The 25,378-nt window shown below is 49.0% G+C and overlaps 1 protein-coding gene across 6 annotated transcripts; it reads right to left on the bottom strand.

The window, feature by feature from the left end:
• Nucleotides 1–891: 891 nt before the first annotated feature.
• Nucleotides 892–18,638, bottom strand: ZSCAN20 (zinc finger and SCAN domain containing 20). 6 transcript variants are annotated; one of them, XM_032302521.1, is made up of 8 exons: nt 18,536–18,638; nt 12,158–12,684; nt 7,731–7,917; nt 7,197–7,273; nt 6,834–6,918; nt 4,827–5,513; nt 2,960–3,385; nt 892–2,394 (listed from the first exon to the last, which is right to left on the bottom strand). In XM_032302521.1, exons 2-8 carry the CDS (start codon nt 12,572–12,574, stop codon nt 1,142–1,144), a joined length of 3,132 nt encoding a protein of 1,043 aa, XP_032158412.1. In that variant the 5' UTR covers nt 12,575–12,684; nt 18,536–18,638; the 3' UTR covers nt 892–1,141. The 6 variants fall into 6 exon arrangements, with proteins under 6 accessions (XP_032158412.1, XP_032158409.1, XP_032158411.1 ...); XM_032302518.1 differs by having other exon boundaries at nt 2,960–3,388; XM_032302520.1 differs by having other exon boundaries at nt 2,960–3,388; nt 18,552–18,627.
• Between the last annotated feature and the right edge of the window lie 6,740 nt (nt 18,639–25,378).

Genomic DNA, 25,378 nt, shown 5'->3' on the forward strand with positions numbered 1-25,378 from the left:
AATTTTAGTAGGAAACATGGCCCACAAAGTGCTTTGGGGTCTGAGTTACCCGCGCTATGGCAGAAGGAACTCAGTACAATGGTCAGGGGCACCTCAGGCTCCAGAGACAGATAGATCTGGACAAAGTCTGCCACTGCCATCTTCAGCCATGCCACCCAAGCAGGTTACTTAGTTTTCCCAAGCCTCAGTTTCTCCTCCGGGAAATGGGGGAGATTAGTACCTTCCTCCCAAGGCTGCCATGAGGAGTGTGAGGATGTGTACAAAGTGCTTAGCACAGAGCCTGCCAAAGAGCAAATGCTCAATAAATACTGGCTACTTTTGCTATTTTTAATATTTAGTAATGATGTCACTGACATTCCTCCTCTTTGCTGAGGCCATGGTGGTCTGCTTCAAGCCACTGATTGCTTTCCCAGTCTCAAAGTTCTTCTATATGGACACGCCCCAGCTGAAACCTGCCACGTATAAGAATTTGCCAATGCACCGTGTATACCTGGGGACAGTGTAAAGGCACAGGGAGGTCTGGAATCTCGACCACGGATTTCCCTCTAATCCCCTACATTACCAGTCTGGCTCGAACACTGATAAAGTCCTCCCAAGACAGCAAATGTAAGGACAGCCTGAGGACTGCATGGGGAGCGGTTTACATGAGGAAAACGAATTACACTTAAGAAAAGTGCCTTCAAACCATAAAAGACTCGTAACATCAGGCAACAAACTGAGGGTTGCTGGAGGCTGGGGTAACTGCGTGATGGGCATGAAGAAGGGCACTTGATAGAAAGCTCTGGATGTTACATGCAACTGATGAGTCACTAAATTCCACCCCGGAAACAAATACTACAGTGTATGTTAACTAAATTGAATGTAAGTTAAAAATTAAAATTTTAAAAATATTAAAAAATTTTAAAATTAAAACATTAAAAATTTTTAAAAATTTAGAAAAGAAAGTGCCTTCAAATCTGGATCCTTTGCATTTGTAATTCACTTCCAAATAACCTGGATCATACCAAGACAGCTTTCCTGGGTATACACCAAGCTTAAAAACTGGGTAAAGTTTCTAGCATATATCTTAACGATCTGAGAAGAGTTCAATATACATTTCTCTCTTTTGCTATGGCAAGGGTGTGGGGTGGGGGGGTGTCTCCTAAGATGCTTTCCCTCCCATGTGAGTTCTCCGGTGGGCACTGAAGTGGGAGCTATTGTTGAAGTCCTTCCCACACTCCATGCACTTGTAGGGTTTCTCCCCAGTGTGGATCCTCTGGTGAATGATCAGACTAGAGCTCTGGTTAAAACACTTCCCACACTCTCTGCACTTGTAAGGCTTCTCTCCTGTGTGAATCCGCTGATGAGTGATGAGGTTGGAACGATCACGGAAGAACTTCCCACACTCAAGGCATTTGTAGGGCTTCTCTCCTGTGTGCACTCTCTGGTGTGTGACGAGCTTGGAGCGCTCACTGAAGCTCTTCCCACAGTCCACACACTTGTACGGCTTCTCCCCCGTGTGGGTTCGCTGGTGGTTAGCCAGCGTGGAGCTCTTACTGAAGCTTTTCCCACATTCGGCACATTCATATGGTTTCTCTCCTGTATGGATTCTTTGGTGACTGATGAGGGCAGAGCTCTTCGAGAAGGTTCTCCCACAGTCAGAACACTGGTAGAGCTTTTCCCCTGAGTTGGTGCTGTGTGGGCCAGAATTCAAGTTCTTACTAGTGCTCTGAGGCTGTTCAAGAGACATCTCTTCTGCAGAGCTTCTGCAGTGAGCACTGAAGGATAAGCTTAGGCCTAACTTTTCCCCAGGCTCACTGTAATGGTCAGGATGGCCTCCCAAGTGGATTCTCTGATGTTTCAGGAGGTTTGAGCTCTGGTTGAAACTTTTCCAACATTCCCCACACTTATAGGGCTTTTCGCCTGTGTGGATTCTCTGATGGGTGACAAGATTGGAGTGATCACTAAAGCTTTTCCCACATTCGAGGCATTTGTAAGGCTTCTCCCCAGTGTGGATTCTCTGATGGGTATTGAGGTTGGAGCGATCACTAAAGCTTTTCCCACATTCAAGGCATTTGTAGGGCTTCTCACCTGTGTGGATCCGCTGGTGGGCAATGAAGTGGGAGCTCCGACTGAAGCTTTTCACACATGTATCGCACTTGTAAGGTTTCTCTGCCAGGTACAGGCCTTGATGGTCGATAAGTTTTTCTAAGTCCTCTTCAGAAGAACATTCTTCCCACTGCTCCTGGGTGTTTCCCCACTGCCCTTCACCTTCCTCTTCATTTTCACTGTCTTGCCCCCAGTCAGGAGGGTGGCAAACATCCTCTCTAGTGCATTTTGATAAGGCTCCAGGCAAATCCTCAAAAATGTCCTGCTCCGAAATCTGGTCTTCATCCTTAGGCCTCATCTCAAACCCTGAAATAGACAGAAAGGCAGTTTTCCTTCATTCATTAGTTAACATCTATTTATGGACCTTGTGTTTGTGAATTTAGTGTGAATTTTATCACGTATTTTCTGTTCACATCTTATAAGGCAACTAACATGAAACTAATCAAGTTTTGGGGCATCTGTAAATTTCTGAAGGGCAAAGCAGAGAGTGGAGCCCTGGAACATGGTGACCCCACTGACGGAGTCATGAAGCCCAGGCCACGCGGCCAGTCAGTCTCTGCCCAACTCCCCCATCCCTCTACTCAATACTGAACACCTTCTTCTAGCACATTACAAACAGCCCACATCATGGGAAATTGAATAAACTCTATATTTTCCCAGTTAAATCCAAGTAAAATTAAGACCTGACTGCCTATCTCATTTGGGGGATTACACAAAGCTAGAGACTGAATCATCTGAGCAAATCACAAATGCTTTTCCTATTCATTTCCATTCTCTCTTATACTTCAGAGACAAACAAGAAATGAGCTGGCCCCCTTGTTCTCCATGCAAGCTTCTGGATTTTGTGGGCATCAAATTATTCCCCACTTACCAGTGTCTGGGATATTAGGACACGGGGCTGAAGATTTGATGGCATCTTCATCTGCCACCTCATCCCAGGCCTGCTGGTCACCAGCCTCAGTACTGTTCTGCCCCGACCTAGGGAGATCTGCTGCCTCCCTGAGGGTTCCCATGGCTCTGACCGCAGTCCGCGCCCTCATCAGGGAATCCAGTTCATCATAGAAGGGGCATGTCCCTGGTGGGTGGCTGCTCTTGGCTTTCCGGTAGCTTCGAAGGAGGTTTTTGAATCTGTAGCGACACTGCTCCAGGGTCCGCAGGAAGCCCTGTGCACACAGCCGCTCTGCGATGGCCCGGTACACCTGGCTGTTCTGGTGACAGGTGCGGAGCTTTTCAGAGAATGGGGACTCACTAAGAATGGTCAGGAAGGCCTTGGTCTCCTCGTAGCCCCAGTGCACACCTGCTGTCAGGAGTGAAGAGTTCAGAACTGTGAGGCATAATGAGACGTGCCTAGATCATCAGGGTTCACCGTCCTCTGCCCCCCCTTTCCAAATGTCTAAAACGAACACAGGACCCTTAGAAATCTTCCAGGCACCCAGGGCCCCAGCAAAGACTATACCCTTGCTTCTCAGAGGTAAGCCACGGCCTCCCACTCCACCCCACCCCTTCTAAGAGTTTCCATTAACTCTTGAGTCCTAGCTGAAGAGGACTTAGGTGGCCACGTTATACCAGGTAACCCCAACTCCTCTGGCTTCAGTTGGCTGGTGTAGGGAAAGGCCTGAAGCTGGGATCCAAGATACTTTCTCTACATCCATCCCATACACATCCTGTATTTATTTTATGAACTTTCCTCTTAACAAACATGGGAACTGAAAATCCCTAGACATAACTGGACTTCAAATAATCTTGCAATAGCATCCAACCAAGGATGCCCTTTCCTTTTGTGGAGGAATGAAAAGGGGGTGGTCTGTTCTCAGGTCCTCTGTGGGTAAATGATGCAGCCCAGGTGGGCAGCATGGTGGAGGGGGAGAAACCACATAAAACTGGAGGCAGGAGCTCTGGGCTCTGCCCTGCCCCTACCTCACTGTGTATCTTTAGATAACACATTTCATCTCTTGGGCTTCTGTGTTTCCACTTACACAATGATCGTTTCCCAAATGTCATGACTTTCAGTCATGACTTCTGTTCCATGTTAAATATCTCACTCTGTATCTTTCTTTACCTAAAGGTACTGTCTGTAACCACAGGTTGATGTGCTCATTACACATTAAAATTAAAAGTTCATTCATGTAACACAACAACCTTCCCCATCCTCCTAGTGACATGCTCTGGCAAATACAGCTAAACCTTGAACAACACAGGTCTAAGATGCAAGGATTTACTAATACACAGATTTGATTTTTTATGTACAGTCCAGCACTGTAAATGTATTTTCTCTTCCTTATGATTTTAATAACTTTTCTCTAGCTTACTTTATTGTAAGAATAGAGCATATAATACATATATAAAATATGTATGATTTACAGTACTGGTAAGGCTTGTGGTCCACAGCATGCGCTATTAGTTAAATTTGGGGGGGGGTCAGAAGTTATACGTGTATTTTCGACAAAGCAGAGGATCGGTACCCTAACCCCTATATTGTTCAAAGGTCAACTGATACTGAATTACCTCTTTAGGGTTCCTTAAGGTCTCAAAAGTTTGCTTCCATAGCAAAAACTCATTCTAGGAAACTGATCATAGGAGGCAAGAGTAGGAGTTTAAGGACAACCAAAGGAACTTAACCCCTTACTCCAGGGGCATTGATCTAAACTTGCAATCCAGTCTATGCCCTGAACTCAGGGAGCAGAGGTTGGGCTGGCAGGGGTGTTGGAATCTGGATCCACAACAGCCCTTGTTCTTACCAATACGACTCTGGAACAGAGTTGGACCCCCTGGGATCCTGGGTTCCCGGATGGACTCATCAGGGGCCAGGTCATCACCATCACAGTCTTCTGCCGTTTCCTCAGGCTCCCAGCCCCCTTCCTCCTGCCCATCCATCTCTGCATCGCTATCCCCCAGCCTGGGGAGTGCCACAGCCTCTCCTGGGCCGTCTGTGGCTCTGATGGCCGTCCGTGCCCTCACCAGGGCCTCCAGCTCCTCATAGAAGGGGCATGTCCCTGGTGGGTGGCTGCTCTTGGCTTTCCGGTAATTCCGTAGGAGGTTTTTGACCCTGTAGCGACACTGCTCCAGGGTCCGCAGGAAGCCCCGGGCCCTCAGCCGCTCTGCAATGGCCCGGTACACCTGGCGGTTCTGGTGACAAGTCCGGAGCTTTTCAGAGAAAGGAGACTCACTCAAAATTGCCAGAAAAGTCTTGGTCTCCTCGTAGCCCCAGTGCACACCCGACACCTTCATGTCCTCTGTGTCCCACTGGTATGGTTCCTCCCAGGCCTTTGAGTCTCTCCAGGCCAATGCCTGAGCTGGTCTTGTTTGCTCATTACCTGGGTTATAATCTGCAGTGTTCCTTTTTCCGGAATTTATAAAGCTTGGACGCCAAAGTTCTGGTCCTTGCTCTTGCCGGCAGTTGATACTTGGTTTTGAAACTGGAACTCCTAAGAAAGAAGAGAAATGATTAAATAGAAATGACACATAAGCAGAGTGCTTGTCCAAAATGCCCCTAAGAGAGATCATTTCCCTGCATGAGGCTAATGAGAAGTTCCCATGTCAATTCCCCACGCTAACTGACCTGTTAGCTTTGTTCGCTTGCTTTCTTTGTTGGAGTTGTGAAATACATCACACAAAGAATGAGTGCTACTGGTCCACAAATGGGCACGTGGCCTACACTGGCCCGACCAGAATGAATTTAATGGTTGGAGAAAAAGTTTTCCTCTCTCTTACTCATTCACTGTGAGTGTATGTCTCTGCGTGCATGTGTGTGTCTCTTGCTAGGGAACTTGTGAGCCCAACTGACATTGGCCTCTACCTTCTGATTATGACACATGACAGCTCTAGTGAGAGGCAGACACTGAGGACGGCAGAACAGAGAGGAAGGCCCTCGGTCTGCCATGACACTGCTGAGACACTCTGTACCAGGGCTGGAGCGTGCCCTCCGCTCGACTTCCAGAAACGTGAGAAAGTATGTTTCCTTATTTTTTTAACACTTAGCAGCTATGTGTAAAGGACTGCTGGCCCAACAGCTCCCAGCCCTAACAAAACAGGAAGCCTTTAATTAAAATAAATATCTGAAGAAAACCAGATCAGAAAGAGCTGAGAGCTGCAAGAAACTTTAGCCTTACTTGGTTCAGCATTTCCCAAAGTTTGCTGTGAACACTATCTTACCCAGATATCATGGTTTATCTAAAAAAGGAGTTCTACTATAAAGAAAGGTGCCAACACTTCCCGTGTCTCCCCTTAACTCCCCTAGGAGGCACAGCTAGCACTGTCTGCCACTTTATCCACCTCCAGCGTCTAACCCCTCACACTGACCCCAGGCTCTGCAGGGAAATGGTTTCGTTTTGTGGAGATGCGCCCAGAGACAGGGGCTGGCCATGCGGGCTTCTCACTGTGGTTTAGTGCATCAGTCTCATGGGCTCAGCTCACTGGAGTCTGCCCATGAGACATGGACCCTGTTTGCTGCTGAAAGGACTGGGTTCCTGAGACAGCCTAGGACCGCCGTGGTGAACAAACTGAAGAAATGCGCCCCGGGAGGGTAGGCTCTCAGAAGCCAGCCACCAGCCTCCATGCAGGCAGACCCCACGCCCCCCACTCCATCCCTGCCACCAGTGCTGGCCACAGAGAGCTGTCTTCTTCCTGTCTCTCAAGTGCCAGACTTTCCAGAGCTATGAGTCTTAAGGGAGAGAGGAAACATTCTTCGGGACCTGAGTGTACCAGAAACCAGACAAGAGCTTCCCAGGAGAGCACTATTTCCTTACCTAGGGGCACGCCGCTCCCACACCCGTCTCCTGGGGGGTCCTTGCAGAACTCCTTCTCAGCGTGTTTGCCAGGGCCCAGGGCTTCCTGTGAGATGTACGAGACAAGGACCACAACTGAAATCAGCCTGGGAACCCAAGCAGGCCCCAGGACAGGTCACAGACACAGGGAGACCATGTGTGAAGCCATCGCTGTAAGAAGCAGTATGACTAAGGAGAGGCCCAGCAGATGGGGGTCGGGGGGAGGCTAACACCCTCCAACACTCGCCCTCCTGCCGACGGCAGGCCATGGAGAGAGAAGAGGGACGCAGGGGCACAGGCCTCAGAGAAGCCAGGACAGGAAAGGAAGCACAAACAGCAGCTTACCTGCGACTCGGCTGTCGCCTCCCAATCTCCAACACTCCCCATCTTCGGGACAGCAGGGACTCGGGGAGTGAGGACAGCTGAGGAGAAGGAACAGTCTCTGAAACCCACGCTCTGGTTCCCCGGAAACACTCCCTCCCAGGTCAAGCTTTCCAAGGGTCACACGGCATCAAACTGAGACCACCCGACCAGCCAGGGCAGACTTGCCCCTTTCACTTCCCTTCTGGAGGGTCTGGCTTCGAAGCCACCCTGAGAGATGGGCCATGTGTGAGATGCCAGCTCAGACTCCTCTTTGATCACCACCTGACCCCAAGCCGACCTGGAAGTGCCATGTGACTCGGCTCAGGAGGGCGCGCCCACATCGCGGGGAGCTGCCCCTCCTTGCGCCATGCTGACCCGCCGTCCCTCTCAGCGCGCCCATCAGACACTATTCCTCCCCGTGCCTCAATTCCTCACACCCCTCCTCCCCGGCACCCTTCCTTACTTCCTCTAATCTTCTCCTCTTTTCCCCTGGGTTCCCTGATTCTCGGTACTCACCGCTCTCCTTCAAAGGCTGTGGCACCATCTTGGTGTCTAAATGCTTAGGAAGATCAGGGCATGAACTCTTCACCCACTGCTTCTGGCGCTGTGCCTCGGGCCAGTGACTCGCCGGCTGCAGCTGACAAGGCTGAGATTCCTGCACTGCCTTTAAGGACCGGGCCTCTTCTGCACACAAGTCCAGTTCCTACACAGAGGGTCAAAATTCCCAATCGTCAGTTCAATAGGGCCAACGTTGCTAGGGCAGAGAATGCTCTTTTGAGTACAGCTGTGGTCCAGAGGTTCACAAGCTCTTTTTAAGATCCAAGGATGACTCAAAGTATGACAACAAAGCCATGAGACTGACATTAGTAAACAGACCAGCACTGATGCCACCAAATGACTACTGTTTTGTTCAACGGGGGAGACCGCATGAGTGTCTCAATGAGGCTGCTACTGTTCCAAATCTTTCTGAATCACAGAGATAAATCATGTCACATGATTTTATGACATTAAAACATAAACTCTAAATATCGAAAACTGGAGATTTCATGTTTAAGGTATCAAGCAAAGAAAAAAGTTAACCAGGTATCCATCAAAAGATAAAAACAGATATAACAGTAACTCTAAATATAATAGCCTAAATATTCCTGCTGCAAGGCAAAGAAAATTCAAAAATAAATATAAGAGAAGGGAGAGGCAAACAACCACAGATGGATTTTTTTTTTTTTACAGATGGAATTTTAAAATGGAATGAAAGTATGCACTGTTGGAGAGAGGCCCCTCTACTCTTAAAACAGAAGGAGAAGCAGAGACAAGGCACTGTAACTCAAAGGAAAAACAGAAGTGGCAATTTCGATTTCAGTGCAGAAGTTCAGGCAGAAAAGCACCCAGAGACACAGAGCACATATATAAAATAAGAGGGAAAAATCATAGAGAGGATAGTACCCAACTCAGCGTTATCATAAAGCTCATTTCTTATCTGTCCGTTGGTTCCAAGTTCAGAGATGGAGGTGGAGATGTTATTTTCTGGCCCTAAAACCTCAACAATGTAACACTCCCGCTGCCTTATAGAAACTTCAAAAAATGTGTTTCAATGTCTTCAGTAGGTATTTTCAAAACTCAGGTGGTTCAGAAATAGAAACCATGAAGGTCTAGTTAGCGAAAATAGCCCGTCCCCAGCCCCGTCCCCATCCCATCCACCCAGGGTCTTCCTTCTCCCCACTCCTCCCCACAGGAAACCACTGCTCTGCATCTCAGTTTCTTTATATACAAGCATCTATGAATATAGACTCTTCTTGCTTCCCTATTTCCATATAAAACACAGCAGTTATATACATTGCTCTGAACCTTATTTTTGATTCAAAATAATAATATCCACCTTCATCGACTTACTGAGTCTGAAACAAACCTGTAACTCCAAAAATCTTTGACTGATCTGAAAACTCCAATCTTCTCCCAAAGACAGGGATGTTTATCCTTAAGATATACAGGAATGGGCCCTGAGCCTAAAAAGCCATTCCAGATGAGGCCATCCACCAATGTCCTGTGTGGTTCACAGGAAAAAACATCTGCTCACAACTTTCCTCCATGACTGTTTAAGTAAAAAACAAATCAGCCTCTCTTTGTTACAGCTTCAATCTTACAATCTACGGAGAAATTGTGTGACTAGACCCCATAACAATCCTCCCTGGCAGCCCGAGCTCCTCCAACGACTGAAACACCTAAGCAAAGATTCTGATTCCACAGATGGCAACTGTAGACACAAAAAGGAGAGATTCAAGTGACAAGGAGAAGGAAAAAGTGCATGGGGTAGGAATCGATAAAGAATCCATCAAAAACGCCTGTGCACCGCGCAAAAGCCTACACATGGATGTTTATAGTAGTTTTACTCCTAATTGCCAAAACTCGGAAGCATGCCCTTCAGTAGGTGAACAGACTGTTGTGTATTCAGACAATGGAATATTACTGTGCTAAAAAGAAATGAGCTATCAGGCCAGGAAGACACACGGAGGAATTTTAAATGCATACCATTAAGTGAAAGAAGCCAATCTGAAAAGGCTACATACATCCTGTATGATCCCAACTACATGACACCTTGGAAAAGGCAAAACTATGAAGACAGGAGAAAAATCAGTGGTTGCCAGGGGGTTGGGGAAGGAAGGATAAATGCGCAGAACACAGAGGATTTTCAGGGCAATGAAACTACCTCGTATGATACTATACTGGTGGATATATGTTGTTATACATCTGTCAAAATCCACAGAACGTCCACTCCCAAGAGTGATATCCAATGTAAGCTACAGACTTTGGGTGATAGTAACGTGTCTGTGTAAGTTCACCAATCACAGCAGGTGCGGCACTCTGGCGGGGAACGATGGGCCGGTGGGCTGGGGGAACGGGGGCGTGTGAGAAATCTGGGCACTTTCTGCTCAGTTTGGCTGTGAACCTAAAACTGCTCTAAAAAAATAAAGTCTATATATATATATTTTATTTTAAATGACTATGCACCTGATGGGGAGAGGGGTTCTGGAAGAGGTGACCACAGAATCAACAAGGCAAAACCCACCCAATAGCAGAGCTGAAATGTCTCTTTAAGGAAAAGATCTTGGAGGACGTTGCCCAGAGCACCGCCTTTCCCGGCAGTTCTCTCCACGGGACCTAATTAGCTGGAAGGTCTTGGAAAAATTTCCCTTGTGGAAAACGTAACCGAGTCAGGTACCCCACAATGTAATCACAAGTTGTAAGGTCTGTGGGGGCAGGGAGCTCCTTTGCTACTTACCCGTTTTTTTTGGACATTTGTAAGTACCCAGGAGCCAGGAGAAAGTTCAAACAGAAAAATAAAAGTCACATCATAAAGAACGTTCCATTACCTTTTTTTTCTTTTTCTAATTTTAGAAGCAGTTCAATCTCGGCTCAGCTCACAGGAGTATAATTTGAGAACTTTTGGTCTAGTCCAACCCCCTCATTTTACAGATAAAGAGCATAGAGACCCTGATTTAAATCAATTCTCTCTCTGGGTCTCAAGGTCTTCATCTTTCAGCTCTGAAGTCCTGAGACTTCCATTTGTTTTCTCACTGCCACTTAAGAGGCATAGCTGGTTTCTTTACAAGAAAGAATATGGGACGGTGGGCTGGTAAATTCAAATAAGGTACATTCTCTCATACTTAGTCCTGTAACTTCAAATAGGACGCTTTCTGTGTCTTCAAAGGGTTTGTAAAGGAGTCCAAAAAGCTAACTCACAGATCACAAACCTCCCTTCCTCTCTCTCATCTGTCCAAAGCTTTACCTTTTATAGAAAACCCCTGCCATTTGCAAGGGATATTCTCAAACCTATAATTTCCCCCAACAAAAAGGGATTAACTATAACATCACAAAAACCATGTAACAAGGGGAAACAACAGGGTTACATCGAGATGAAGGTTCTGGGCAGCTAGCTCAGCCCGCAGCCGGCTCAAGGACTTTGTTCTACACATGCCAGCTCCAAAAGCAGGATTCAAAAAAAAAAAAAAAAGTGGTACCAGAGAAAAATTATAAAATGACATCACAGGCCTTCAGTCTCTTGCAAATTGTTGAAACTGTGAATGTTAAATCCACGAGGCTTTACCACTTAATTAATAGAAATCTAGACAAGTTACTTACCTCTTTGAGCCTCGGTTTACACAGCTAAACAATGGCAGCAGAACAGCACCTACTTTCTCGGGCTGCTGTGCTGATTAGAGGAGCAATACACAGAGAAAGCAGAGAGCGGGGCCTGACACACAGTGAGTGCTCAGGAAGATGTCAGTTACTAACCTATTTGAGCCCCATGCCTAAAAGGTATTTTAATTCCCGTGGTTTGCAGATGAGGCACCTGTCATGTCGCAGAAAGAACATCGAACTTGGAACCAGAGAATATACGTTGAGGCTCTGGTTCGATTCACTGAGCTCTGCGAGCCACCTGAGTTTGGGGGCCTTAGTTTCATCTACACAATGAGGATGATAAGGCTACCTCTGTCCACCCAGATTTCTGCTGTAAAGCACCTCAAGATGTCATCCCATGTGAAACGTAACACAAACTGCCCACACTGTGAATATGGTCCCGGGAGGCAATCTGGGCAGTGGTTCTGAATGTGGGCTTTAGCGTCAGGCTGCCACACATTCTGGCTCTGCTGTCTGGGGCTCTGAGACCTCAGGCCAACCACCTATCTGTCCTCTGCCTCAGTTCCCTCATGGGTAAAATCAGGATAACAGTACCAATCTCATTAAACCGTTGACAGGATTAGATGAGTTAATATATGGAAAGCACTGAGAACGATGTCGGGTACACAGCAGTGCTCAATAAATGTGGGTTGCTCAGTACCAACAACAATCACAATTACTACCACTGCCTTTGGCAATTATCAAGGTAGTCACAGCCCCGCCGCCTTGCCTGACCTGCTCCTTCAAGAACAGACTGTTTGCCTCACCCTCTGGCCCGCAGTCCGGACTTCTCGGTGCCAATCCTCCACGAGGGCCACGGCCTCCTCACCACTCTCAGGGTGGCGCTCCTGCACCCAGGCCTGGACCTCCCTGGGTAAGATCGTCAGGAACTGCTCCAGCACCAGCAGCTCCAGGATCTGCTCTTTGAGGCGGATCTCCGGCCGCAGCCAGTGACAACAAAGCGCCCAGAGCTGGCTGAAGGCTTCGTGGGGTCCCGCCGCATCCCTGTACCGGAACTGCCTGAAGCGCTGGCGAGAGGCTTCAGGGCCAGGGACAGGGACACGGTCCTCCTGCCGGAGTTTGGATTCTGATCTCCACGAGTCCCCCTCCAGTTTCACAATCAGGAGTTCTTCAGGCTCCGGCTGGTGAGAGGCCTGGGTCTGGGGTTCTAGGGCCGTGGCCATGGTCGGTCCAGGATACCTCGCTTCAGCTGGGCTGTCTTCATTCAACGTCTTCCTGCATCTAAGGCGTGTCCTTCAAGGGGCTCCTAGGAGAGGCAATGCTCCCCAAGGCTCTAAAGGCAGAGAAACAAGGGACAATGTAAGAGGACCCCCGTACCTTCCACTGCCTTTGCCTGGGGTTGGCGTGCTGAGAGGAAGAAGCATAAACGGGCACCCAAACCATCAGCCAGCACGCCTCGGAGGACAGCACAGTATGAAGTCCTCTGGGACATGCTAGAACCCTGTACTCTGGCATCATGGCCTTCACCATCTAGCACGCCTGCCTTCCTCTACGCGGGCCCAAAGTCTGACCTTTCCTCAAGGTGGGTTCCAAACGTCACCCCTTCCATAAGGCCTTTTTTCACAGACCTTCAGCTTTCCCCTAAGGGTGCTCTCCTTGCAAAATCCTTCCCACTCCACATTCCCTCTAGGTCAACCCACCCATCTGGTATTTTTCACCATCCCAAAACTGAGGACTCCCAACACTCCCACCAGGACCCGCCACCAGACCTCCAGACCACAAATCCAACCATCTACAGGACATTTCCTCTTGACTGTCTACTAGGCACCTCGAACTCAGTGGGCCACAAACTGAATTCATCTTTTTCTCCTGCAAACCTGCCCTTCCTCTGGAACTCTCCACCCTACTAAGGCACCTCATTCTTTTTTTTTTTTTTTTTTTTAAGATTTTATTTATTTATTTGTGAGAGAGAGCGTGCATATACAAGCAGTGGGGCGGCGCAGAGAGAGAAGGAGAAAGAGGCTCCCCACTGAGCAGAGAGCCTGATGCGGGGCTCAATCCCAGGACCCCAGGATCAGAGGTGAAGGCAGATGCTTAACTGACTGAGCCACCCAGGTGCCCCAAGGCACCAACCATGCCAGAAAGCTGGTCATCATCTCTCCCCAACATCCCCCACAGCCAGTTCATCACCAAGCTGTGCCCTCCTGGACTTCTAGGCATCTACAGCCCAATGCCACCGCTTCATGCCACTGAGTGGCCATGCTTTTGCTGCCTCAGCCTCCTGACTCATGTTCCTGCCTGCTGTCCCCTCACCCCAACCTGGGCTTCTTCACAACACAACCAGACCAGCTCCCAGTCGGACCGGGTCACTTCCTGCTAAACACCCTCGAGTGACCTCCCACATCCCTGAGGATCAAGTGCAAACCTTGCCCACGTCCGCACCTCATCTCTTTGCCACATTCCTGCTGCTCAGGGCGTTCTGGCCGCACGGCTTGCTGCCCGCTGAACCTTCCCACGGGCAACCAGCCGCTTTCTTTGGGAAGTGTTCTCCCTTTCTTCACCAAGCTAGGTCTCAGCTTCTAGTGTATAATTTCCAAGAGGCCCTCCCTATGCCCTGAAACAAGATTCAGTCCTTCATGTGCCACCACCTTCCACACCACCTACATGTTCCCCATAGCTCTCTTACCCACGAGATCAGAAGCTTCCCAGCACAGTGCTCAGGGCACGCAGGAAGCGCTCAATAAACGGTGAGATAATGGTCAGTGCACACTGGTGACGTGTCATGAAGCAGGGGTTATCATTAATCCCCTTCTGCACACACCAGATTTTTTCTAAATGACCTTTGTGCTCATGCCAGAAGGACTTCCCCTCTCCTCTTTTTTCCATCAAGGTCACACGGGCCACATTCCATGTTGTATTACAGAGGTGTGTGCATGTGTGGCCACAGAGAGAAGACAGCCTGAGGACAAGGAATATGGTTTGCCCCTTCCCTCCCCCACCCCCGCGATAAGTGGGGCACAACACCCAGGAGGCTCTCAGGAAATGCTTGTGGAGGGGACATCTGGGGTTGCTTCTTCTACACAATGAAGATGCTGACGACACTCATGCTGGCTTATCTGGAAAAATGAGCTCTTTGTGTCATTCCCAACAAATCCAGATGACACTAAAAACACCCACTCAGAGGAGGTTCTCAGCTACCCAAGTGAGAATGAGTCAGCTGAACTGAGAATGGAGGCAGCGCTATAGAGACTTTAGGCCATCTGACTGGACTGTCCAGAAACAAGGCAAGGGTGATGCAAAGTAAAGGCTTGTCCCGAAGACCTGCACAAACACAAGGATGCTAGGGACACAACGCATGAGCACCTGGCAAGTTCCTCTTTGTCCTTCAGCTTCCAGAATCATCTCCCCACGCCTGTGTTCCCAAAGCTGTTGGCACAGGCCTCTGATAAAGGTGTTCTTCTACAGCCTTGTAGTTCCCTGTTCTGACCTCTCACAGCCCCACTGGACTGTGTCAGGGCCAGCATGCCATCTTACCCATTTCTGTATCCACAGTGCCTGATAAACGGCAGGGCCCTTAGCAAGTTTTGTTGCCTTTTATTAAAATAGTAAATCCGGTACATCGAAAGCCTAATGGGCTATGGAAGGGCCATCATTTATTATAAGCTAAAGAATTAACTTTTCATGGAATTTCCTTTTTGAACCACAGCCTTAATCATGCACAAGTCCAAACCATTTGTGTGGCTCTCTCACACAAGGACTCTTGTGTGTTACACTCTCATGAGAGTTCTCTCATGAGAGAGACAGTCAATAAGCAAGCAAAGAAGTCTGTGCTCCTGCACCAAGAGAACATTACCACAAAATCGGCAATTAGTAGTTCTGCCAGCCCCAAAGCCCGGGGTAGCAGGTAACAGGGATTTTCTTTTGGAAAGACCGGAAAGTCCCAAAGGTTAGCTTCAAATACAAATCTGAAAGCTATTTCTGCTACTCTCTTAGACAGATAATGACTAGCGGCCTATCCACAGAGGGAGGTTAATACAGTCAGCGAATAGCAGGGTGACTTTACACAGAGCTGAAGGAAAAAACAGACAAGGGCATTCAATAGTCCTAAGACGACCAGGAGGATCCGGGCCACGCTGGGATCAGCAACCTCAGAGAGAACCCATCTACTGAGTGCCCATGAGGCACCAGCGTGCTGCCAAGAGTTCCACCTTCATAACCTCACTGAATCCTCCAGGCAAGTAAGTGAGGTGTCATTGGTGTGTGACCGTATTACAGCAATCTGTAACTAACACACAGGAAACCGCATGCCAACACCAGAAAGAGAAAGCCCGTAATCTAAATGGTGCAGTCAGTTCCATTCACTAGGTGTCTGTTTCAGAATGAGCATGACCTTCAGGGATGCCAGGTTGATCTGAGTTCCCTCCAGCCTTCCTTTCCAGGGTGTGAGCAAAGTATGTTTCATACAGCAGGGTCCCCAAACACAGGCCAACTCTTTCATCTGACATTCAAACAAGGAAACCCAGCTGTGCTGGTTAGCTTATCGAAAGACAGTGTGTTGGTTTCTAAATGGCTCCTTGCCAGAGGATTTTCAAGCTGTGATTTCTGGCTAAATGTGATTTCCACCTTCCATTATCCTGTAATGTTTGAGTCCATATCCTCAACTTACATAGAAGGAACTGAGCTTCTATGAAGACTCACTTAAGGTCACACAACTAGCAAGCGGCAGAGTTGGGACTCAGCCAAGATTCATTCTTTCCACTCATTTTTCTTAAATGCACCATCCAGCATCCTCTAGGTATGCCAATCATCCAAGCTCCTGAGAAGATGGTATGAGAGTAGAAAGAACATTAAGGTAGGAGGGAGCAAATCAGGGTTCCAATTCCACTCCTGCCATTATTAGCTGTGTGACTTTGGACACGTCATGTGGCCTCTGCAGCTTACATACAGCTTGACCCTTCTCAGTGCTTGCCCCCAATTAGTATGATGGGAGCAGAGTGAAGGGACAAGAAGACTAGAATCAGTGGCTACACATTTAAATGGCTGCAGGGGCCAGGCAATGTAAATGGGTACATGAGTAGAGCGGGGGCTATGGCTAGCTACGGAGCAGTAGAGAGAACATTGGCCTAGTTCCCAGGCCTTCTATTTTTTCCAACAGAAGCTAACTCTGGATTTTTAAATATTGGCAACCAACTCAAAATTGTTTGAAACACCAGGACTAAATAGAGGATGATGATAGGTTTCTTTCAGCATGGGCTGTCGTCACTTTACCATCTTTCAGCTAAATGATCTCAAAGGTCTCTTCCAATATCCCAGAAGATCTAGAAAGGGTACAGATTCTCCCTAAGCAATGAGGGATCAGTGTTGACTGGGGCAGGATCCCTTTACAAACACAGGGAAGCTGAGTAGCACCTTGGCTCCTCGGGTGTTGAGTGTGGATGTGGACATAAGGAACACACCCACTGAACAGTGGGTTGGTAAGGGATCTGCCCCAATCCCATAGCAAAAGCCAAGACTGGTCTGTGACCTCCAAAGAAGAAACTAGGAGTCCCCAAAGGCTGTCAAGCTTACTGGGCTGATGGTCCACGCTACTGCTTAAAGTAACTTGACCTTACATTTAAGGGCTTAAACCAGGGAGAGGAAATGGGCTTCACATAAAGCACCAATTTCAGTCAACTGCATTAAGGACTCTGAAACCCGTGTCACTATGTGTTGTCACCAATTAGCTATGACCACCAGACACAGGAAGAAGTGGCAGCACACATTCTACATATTTGCCACCCCTGGCTTAAACTCCCATAGGTAATGAATCAGCGCCCAGCAAAGACAGCCCTGACAGGCAGAAGACGAAAAGCTCATGCCCTAGAAAACCACTGGAAGTAGCACTCTTCAAGACTGGTATAGCAAAGCTCACCCTAGACTGTCATTATTCACACATGCATCACGTAGTCAAGTATTTACAACCCTGGGCTGGACAATGAGGAAATGGAGGGGACTAGGAAACTGTCCCTGTCCTGGTGATGCTTACGGTCAAGTGGAGGAAACAAAAAGAAAGAAAAAAAAAAGTCACAGATAATTATGATCAAATGTGGTAAATGCAGTAAAAGAGATCTATGGGAACTGGGGTTGAGGGGTGACTTAATCTGTTTAAGGGAAGAGAATAAAGTAACATTCAAGTTGGCTCCTGGAAGGATGGTTCTCTTGGCAGACAATGGGGTGAGAAAGTGTTCTCTAAGCTGAGAGAAGAGCACACATAAGGTGGAAAACCAAACAGCCTCTCCAAGAGATAGGGAAAACCAAACAGTCCTGGAGCACGGGGAGCCTGGGATGAGGCTGCAGAGAGTTCATGAAGAGTCTTCACTATCAGGTTAGGTGTCTGGACTTAATTCTACAGGCAATGGGAGCCAAGAAGGTTTTTAAGCAGAGAGCACAACCAGATTTGTAGGTTAAACAGATGACGCTACTACAACGTGTCAGTCCAGGCTGGGGAGGTGAAGAGGTGGGAGGCTTCAGCAAAAACCCTGACCAGAAAGGGGCAGATTCAGGACACATTAAGGAAACAAGAGGGATCTGAAGATCCTGGATGTGGAAGAACGCAAAAGGAATCAGAGGGTGCCAGGCTAAAGTGGACGACGGTGCCACTCACTTCCATGAGGCGGAAGGAAAGGGGGCGCTGGCTTGGGGCCAAACACAATAGCCAGTCCCACCTGCTGCGTGCCAGAAGTCACATCCGTTAAAGGAAGTGTGAGGTGGTATCAGATCTGCTATGTTTGTCGAGGCGGTCAGGTAGAGGCTGGAGCACAGTTTTTAAGGTCGGGCTTCAAGCTCAGGCCCTCTTCTCTTCACTTCTTGCCAGGGCCTGAGAACCCTCTATCCCTCCCTCTGTGGTCTCCAGACCCTTCTAGGACTCTCCCACCTCCAGAACCTCTCTCGGTCTCCTCACCTAGAGACCTTTCCACGACCCTCCTCACTCCCCCGGCCTTCTATGTCCCCGCTCATCCCCGACCCCTCTGTGACCCTTCCCATCTCCGGACGCTTCATCCTCTGGCCGCCCCTCACCCCCACCCCCACAGAAAAGCTTCTTTCTCTCTTCTCACCTTCCCTGGCCCCCTGGGACACCACCACCACCTAAGCCTCCAACCCAGAGCCTGAGTCTCAGCTACCCCCGCCCCGCCACCCGGACTCACCCACCGAGACACCCACTTCATAACAGGGCGGAAGTGCTCCAGGCTTCGCGCACGGAACGCTGGGACGCGGAGTCCGAACCGCGCCACGGGAATGGAGCGTCAGAGACTACAACTCCCAGAAGGAACCGCGCGAGCGCCGGAACAAATCGGAAAAGGGTCTAAAATCGTGGGGGCGGAGCCTGAAGCGACTCCAGTCCTTTCCACAGGCTCCGAGATCTTGGCATCGCCCAGTAGGCGGACACTCAAGGCGAAGGGGCGGGGCCTGCTGCAGGAAAAATGCGGGAGATGGGGGCCTGGAGAGGTCACAGGAGAAACTGGGAGAAGTAAAGAGAGAGAGTGACCGGTAGACTGGAGAGAGTTGGGCAATTGTAGGTTCAATTTCCAGCTCACAGTTAAGCCACGTGATTTTGGCTCGGTGGTGAACCTCGCGTTCTTCACCTGTAAAGTGAGGATAATGGCATCCGTTCGCCGGGTTTTTGTGAGGTTTCCATGAGATAATACAACTAAGATGATTAAACCAGGGCCCGGGTCCTAATAATACACAGCGAGTGTTAGCTATTATTATGTAAATCAGGACAGAGCTTGGCACTAAGTGGGTGTTGGAAAAAATGTTAGTCATTATTTGAATAATGATAATCAGAATAATTTCAATATAAATGCAGTTGCTTTGTACCATTATGAATACTTCGTGATATGAGCAGTCTAATATAGGGTTGAACACGTGGGTTTTGCAGTCAGGCATGGCTCCAAATCCCAGCCCAACTGTGTGGCCTTGAATGTATTACCGCGTGTCTTTTGTGTTAGGTTTTCACATAAAATACATCACAGGCTGTTGTGAAGATGAAATTGAGGTAATGCAGGTAAAGCAAGGTCTCTAGAATCAAGCTACTTGCGTCTGAAACGTCTTTCAAATACAGGTTGTAGGCTTTGCCACTCACTAGTTGTAAAACCTCGGGCAAATGACTCAACTGCTTTGTGCCTCAGTTTCCTTGTTTGTAAAATGGGAATTATCATAATGGCATCTACCTAATCGTTTGTGAGAGGAATAAATGGGGGAAAGTTTGTGAAGGACTTGGCACATGCCAGTCAGAAGGAGTTTAATAATCATTAGCTATTACTATTTTTACTAATGGGTATGAGACTTTGGGGAAAGTAATAGTACCTAGCAATATGGCAAGTGCTTAACTCATGTTAGGGGAATTCTGTATTTTAGTTTTAAAGGCCCAGTTCCCCTCATGTTCAAAGTGAAACATGTTCCAACTTACTCATCGTTGAGAACTCACATGACTGTGCTCAGTGAACCTAATGGTGACCTCTATACCACTCCTTGCTGTTGAAGTCTTACAAAAGCCCCATGATGCTGGTACTATTACAAGGAGGAAATGGGGGCTTACACAGATGAAGTGACTTGCTCAAGATCAGATGGTTAAGTGTCAGGCTGGAATTTGAACTACTGGCCTTGACTCCAAAGGTTTCTTCTGGGCTCCACACTGCATCGGGAAAAGACCATGGTTGCAGTAGGGTGGGGGTTAAGTAGAGAAAGACAGACCGTGTATCAGACATTTGAGAGAGCGTCAGGATCTGAAGCTGGAAGGGTAGATCTGCGGTTCAGAGGATGGCCGCTTCAGGACCATCTGCGGGGAGAAAGGCCTGTGGTGAGGTTGTACACAGAGAGAAAAACAGCATTCCAACACAAGAGGGCGCCCCTCACCCTAAAGCCAGCCCAGAATTGCTTGATGGTTTCCATTAGCTTTTTTTCTAATTAAAACCTGGCATTTTACAGAGGAGGAACACTAAGGCCCTAAGAGGCCACGTGCCCTGCCCAGGTTCACATAGAAATAATCAGCAGCCTGAACCAGACCCCAGTTCGTGGCATCACCATCCACCAAGATTTTTTTCTCACAACCATTGTCTACAAGACCCCTTTGTACTAGGCCAGCACTAGGCTCTAAGGATGCAGAGATGAGTCAGACTGGTACTTGTCCCCAGGACCTGACCTTCAAACTTTCCAGATCGAATTTCCTATTAGTAAATTAGTAATGCTTCCTATTAGTAAAATAGTTTTGAACACACACTCCCAGCATATATGTATTTACTTATAAATGATACACATACATGTAGTACATATGTAATTACACAGAAAGCTTACCTTTATTGAACACTTATAATGCATTGCTGTCCTGCTCCCAGTGCTGTATACGTATTAATTCACTTTACCCTCACAAAACCCTATGAGCAAGAGTGTGATACGATCCCATATTACAGAAGAGGAAACTGAGGAACAGAGGTTAAGTAACATAAAACCATATGGCTAAAAAGTAGGCAATCCAGCTTCAGAATAAAATGAGATTGAAAAACAGAAATATAAGTCTTAACATTTTTTTTCTTAACCCCTGTGATTTATCTTGTGCATACCTCTTTGAAAACCAGTGCTTGAGGGGCCCCAGACCTGTGCAGATGAGTACAGTGTGATCACTACTTTGAGAAGGGGAAGTGCAGGAAGCTATGGGACCCAGAGACAGCAGCTTACCTAGCCTCGGAGGTCGGGAATGGCTTCTGGAAAAAGTGGTACCTAAGCTAAATCTTAAAAGATATGTAGTAGTTTCCCCAGAGGAGGGAAATTGTGTTTCTGGGCAAAGGAGCAGTGCATGCAAAGGCCCAGGGGCAAGAGCACATGGTGTTCTGGGAGCTCCAAGAAGTCCAGCATTGCTGGACACTGAGTGCCAAGGGGGTGGATTTCTCCTCCCAGTGTTGTACTGGGCCTCAAATAAGACCATAGGTATGACCATGCCTTTGTGTCTTTGCTGAGGGAACAGGCAATCAGTCTGCTCCCTCCTGGGCAGCATCCCAGTTTTTCAGTCCTCAGCTGCCAATTCCTCTATACCCAGATGGCAAAAGGGGCCCCTCTACCCCTTGAAGATCTGATTGAACTTGGCCTAGACTCCATTCCACAGCTGAGCACTACTCACAGCCCTCCATCCTTCCCCAAAGCATCCATGAATTTCCAACTTCATTTCCTCTGAGCTACAGTTTCCATGACCGCAGCCCCTTTGCCTCCTCCCTCGTATGGATTTCCACCAAAAACAAAAAGTCCAATTAAGTCAAGCATTTCATGGATTTAGTAAATTTACTAAGGATTTGGAGATCTTGAGATCACATCACATACCGCACGGCCACCTGCCAGCTCCCAGTTTTCTCATTCCAAGACTCATCCAGAACCTTCCCAAAGCCTGTGTTCCCAAAATCGCAAGCTGATCCTCCCAACATATGCAGCACCCCCACCTCCCACCAGAAGCTGGGTTCAGTCTCATGCACCCACCCATACCCACTATCTCCCTGCCAGGCTGGCTTGTTTTTCCTATCCCCTCCTCCAATATACGCACACCCACTCTAGCCCAACCCAGGCTGCCCTAGACTGCTCCCCAGCCAAGCCCTGAAGCCTTCCCTCCTTTCATCCTCCCTGGACCACACACAAAAGTCCCCTCTGCAGAGCTGCCAGGCCAGTCCACAGTAGCCAGGGAGGTGGTGGTGGGAGACAGGCTCCAGGAAGACCAGCAGCAGCGCTGGGGGGTGGGGAGCTGCCAGCTGGAGGAAGGTAACCAGGTAGCGCTCCAAGAGGCCACGTGGCGTATGCAGGAGCTGGTAACTCAGCATGGAGTAGGGCCCGGCTGCTTGCCACGTTATCAGCCACATTGTCAACCACATCCTTTCCCGTCTCACCATCCCTCTTGGGCACGCAGCCCTGTGTTTGCTGTGTTTGCTGGGATGCAAACACAATATAGAGAAACCTCTTACCCTCACTCTTCCAACCACTGGACCCGCCAGCCAGGCTCTGAACAAGGCTGGAGATGGAGAATCTAGGACATCCTGGCTTCGTGTAGGAGGATCTAAGAGATCAGCAGAAGCTGCAGGCAGAGCAACCCCAAAAGAGTTCCAACCCCAAAGTTTTAGGACAGTGGCTCCAGAGAAAGGAGAAAAGAGGATTTTGTGGGGGGTAGCCCCCAGATTCTGGCCAGCACAGCTGGTGTGATACAATATGCATGCATGTTCTGGGAGATCCACTCAAGCCAGGGTCCCACCAGGCACTGGTACACGGGCAGGCCAAGGAAGCACCCAGAATATACATATACTGGGGTATCTGAGGACTGTGCTCTTGGAGGTTGCCATCCAGCATGAGGCCTGTCTCTCAGCCCAGCACCAGACCTGGAGAATGCCCGGGTTCCAGAAAGCAGCAACAGTGTTTCCGTCTGGCCCCACTTTGACCAGATACAGTAGCTCAAGCCTGGGTACCTCCCCTACCAACTCCTCAAGCCACCGTGGGAAGGGCCAGACTCAGGATGCCAGGGCCAGCAGCTTCGGCTCCCATAGACTGGGCAGACCCATAACGCAGCAGGCCCCGGGCTGTGCCAATCCACCCAGACCACAGATACTGGAGCCTGGCGAGCTGCCAGAGGAAGAAGTTAGAGGAACCCTGGGGGCACAGGGCCTTCAAGTATGGCCAAGCAGAGAGAGATGGCCAAGTGCAGGGAAGATCTTGGTTATATTCCAGGTCCCTAGCTGCAGTGCCTTGCCTTTGAGAATCAGGGTTTGCAAGAGTGAAAAGACAAGAGAATCCAGCTTCGAAAACTTCCTGTCTGGGACCACACAGTGCTCCAAGCTGGTCAGCCTCTTGGGCAGGGACAACTCTACCCAAGGAGGACCAGAGGGGAACTATGATCTCAAGCTGTGCAGACTCTCTGGAAGTCCAAGGAAGTCCAAGGCCCTGGAAGTCCAAGGCCAGGCTAAGCACCATGAGGGTATCAAGCAGGTTTGGGGGATCAGTGTGCCCAGGGGAGCCAACCAGCCCTGGCTTGGGACTGCCGGTGAATTCTGGCCAAGTCTGATATCTCCCACCTCCTTAGGCCCTGGAATATTTGCCTCCCAACGCCCAACAATCAGCCAGCTTCCCTGAAGTAGCAGCTTCCCAGGACAAAGTGGCTAGGGGTGGGGTATGCATCCAACTTTTGGACATTTCCAGGGTCCTGTTTCATTCGTGCACAGCATGGCACCCACCATTGGTTGCCGCTCGGGTTCAGTCTCTGAAGCCTGGGCGTGGCAGCCAGGAAACCTAGTTAGATAGCATTAAACCTGCTTAAACCACTCTTAAGACCCAAACCCTTCAGGCTATGGCAGGAAGCCAGGGCCTCCGGAGCTGTGTGCCCCATGAGATTGGAGCCCAAATTCAGCTCCTGTAACTCAAAATGGGCAGCGGCCCTGCAGGTAGTTCGGCCGTGTTGGTGTTTATCACAGATAGGGTGTCTCGTCTCAGCAGCCCCAGTCCTACCACTGCAAGCTGTCTCCATCTTTGTGAGATCCAGACACTGAGTCCCCAGGTGGAGGTCCCAAAGGGTCCCAGGACTGGCCATTTTCAGCCAGCTGGTGAATGACAGGTCCAATATGTCCAAGATCCAAGCATCGCGAGAGGAGGGGCCAAGACCAGATCTGGGAAGATGTCAGCCAGCTCCCCCACATTCTGAAAGCCACTCTACTTGGCAGCCAGCTGCATAGACTGGAAGGCAACTGAACACCCAAGTTCTTATGTAGACAGGGGCCTAAGAAAACAAGGTGCTGGAGGGAGCTCAGGTTGCCCAAGGTGTCAGGGGTAGAAAGAGGGAATAAGTTCGGGGGGGCCAGTGAAAAGGCTGCTGCAGCTGCCCCAAGCCCCCAAGAGCTCCTGGTAGAAGCTAGGTGAGATGAAGACTCTGTCCCAGGACCTGAACTCCGGGAAGTGGCAGAAGGCATCCGGGTATGGGACAGAAGTGAAACCAGTGAGACAGAGTCCCTCCATGCTCTGTAGCACAGCCTCCAAGGCATTGTGACAGGTTGGTCACCCAGGAGCCTGCTGCAAGGAGGGGCAGGCTGGAGTCCAAGGGACAGATCAGGAAGAAGCAGGAAAGCAGAAGCGGCCAGGAGCCTTCCATCACAGGCAACTGGATCAGTCCAGCCAGCAGTCAGAGGAAGGGACAGGAGTACTCACCCATCTCAGCACTGAGCCTGGTCTGCAGAGAGGCAGAATCAAGACCCCACTCTCTGCCCTCCTCCTTTTTCCGGAGGGGATCCCAGACCCCACCCTCTCCCTCCACACAGACACATCCAGTCACAGCTCTAACAGGGTACACAGCCTCCCGGGGACCCAGGAGGCTCTGGAAGCAGGGTCAGAGGGCTCCAATGCTTCCAAACCTCACAACTATTGGAAGGGTGGGACCAGCTTCAGAGATGCTTAGAGCCCAGGATCCAAGGGTCGGGGAAAGGCAGAAGTACACTTGTGGGAGGGGACAACCTGCTCTCTCTTTTCTGCTATAAACAAGCAAGCGGTGTTTCTGAGCACAGGATTTGGAGCTGGAGGTCCAGGATCCCACTCTGCCATTGTCCTTCAGCTCGGAGCACCTCAATACCCTGAACTTGAGTTTCCTCCTCAGCATGCCAGGTGTCCTGTTATCTGCTTCCCGGGATTACAGTGGATGGCATATGGCTGGCAGAATGGGGTTTCTCTCCTCAATACTCCCTTCTACTACTTCCTCTCCTTTCTCTAACGGAAAGGAAATCCTGAGTAAATCAGGATTTTTAAAAGATTTATTTATTTATTTAAGAGAAAGTTGGGGGTGGGTGGAGGGGAGGGAGAGAGAATCATAAGCACACTCTGCGCTGAGCATGGAACCTGACACGGGGCTCAGTCTCATGACTTGGAGATCACGACCTGAGCCAAAACCAAGAGTCAGCCGCTTAACGGACTGTGCCACCAGGCACCCCAAGTAAATCAGGATTTTAAAATGCAGGTGTTTTACAAGCAAAATAATACATCAA

The sequence above is a fragment of the Mustela erminea genome, chromosome 10 (assembly GCF_009829155.1).
Source record: "Mustela erminea isolate mMusErm1 chromosome 10, mMusErm1.Pri, whole genome shotgun sequence".
In the NCBI taxonomy this organism is placed as follows: Eukaryota; Metazoa; Chordata; class Mammalia; order Carnivora; family Mustelidae; genus Mustela; species Mustela erminea.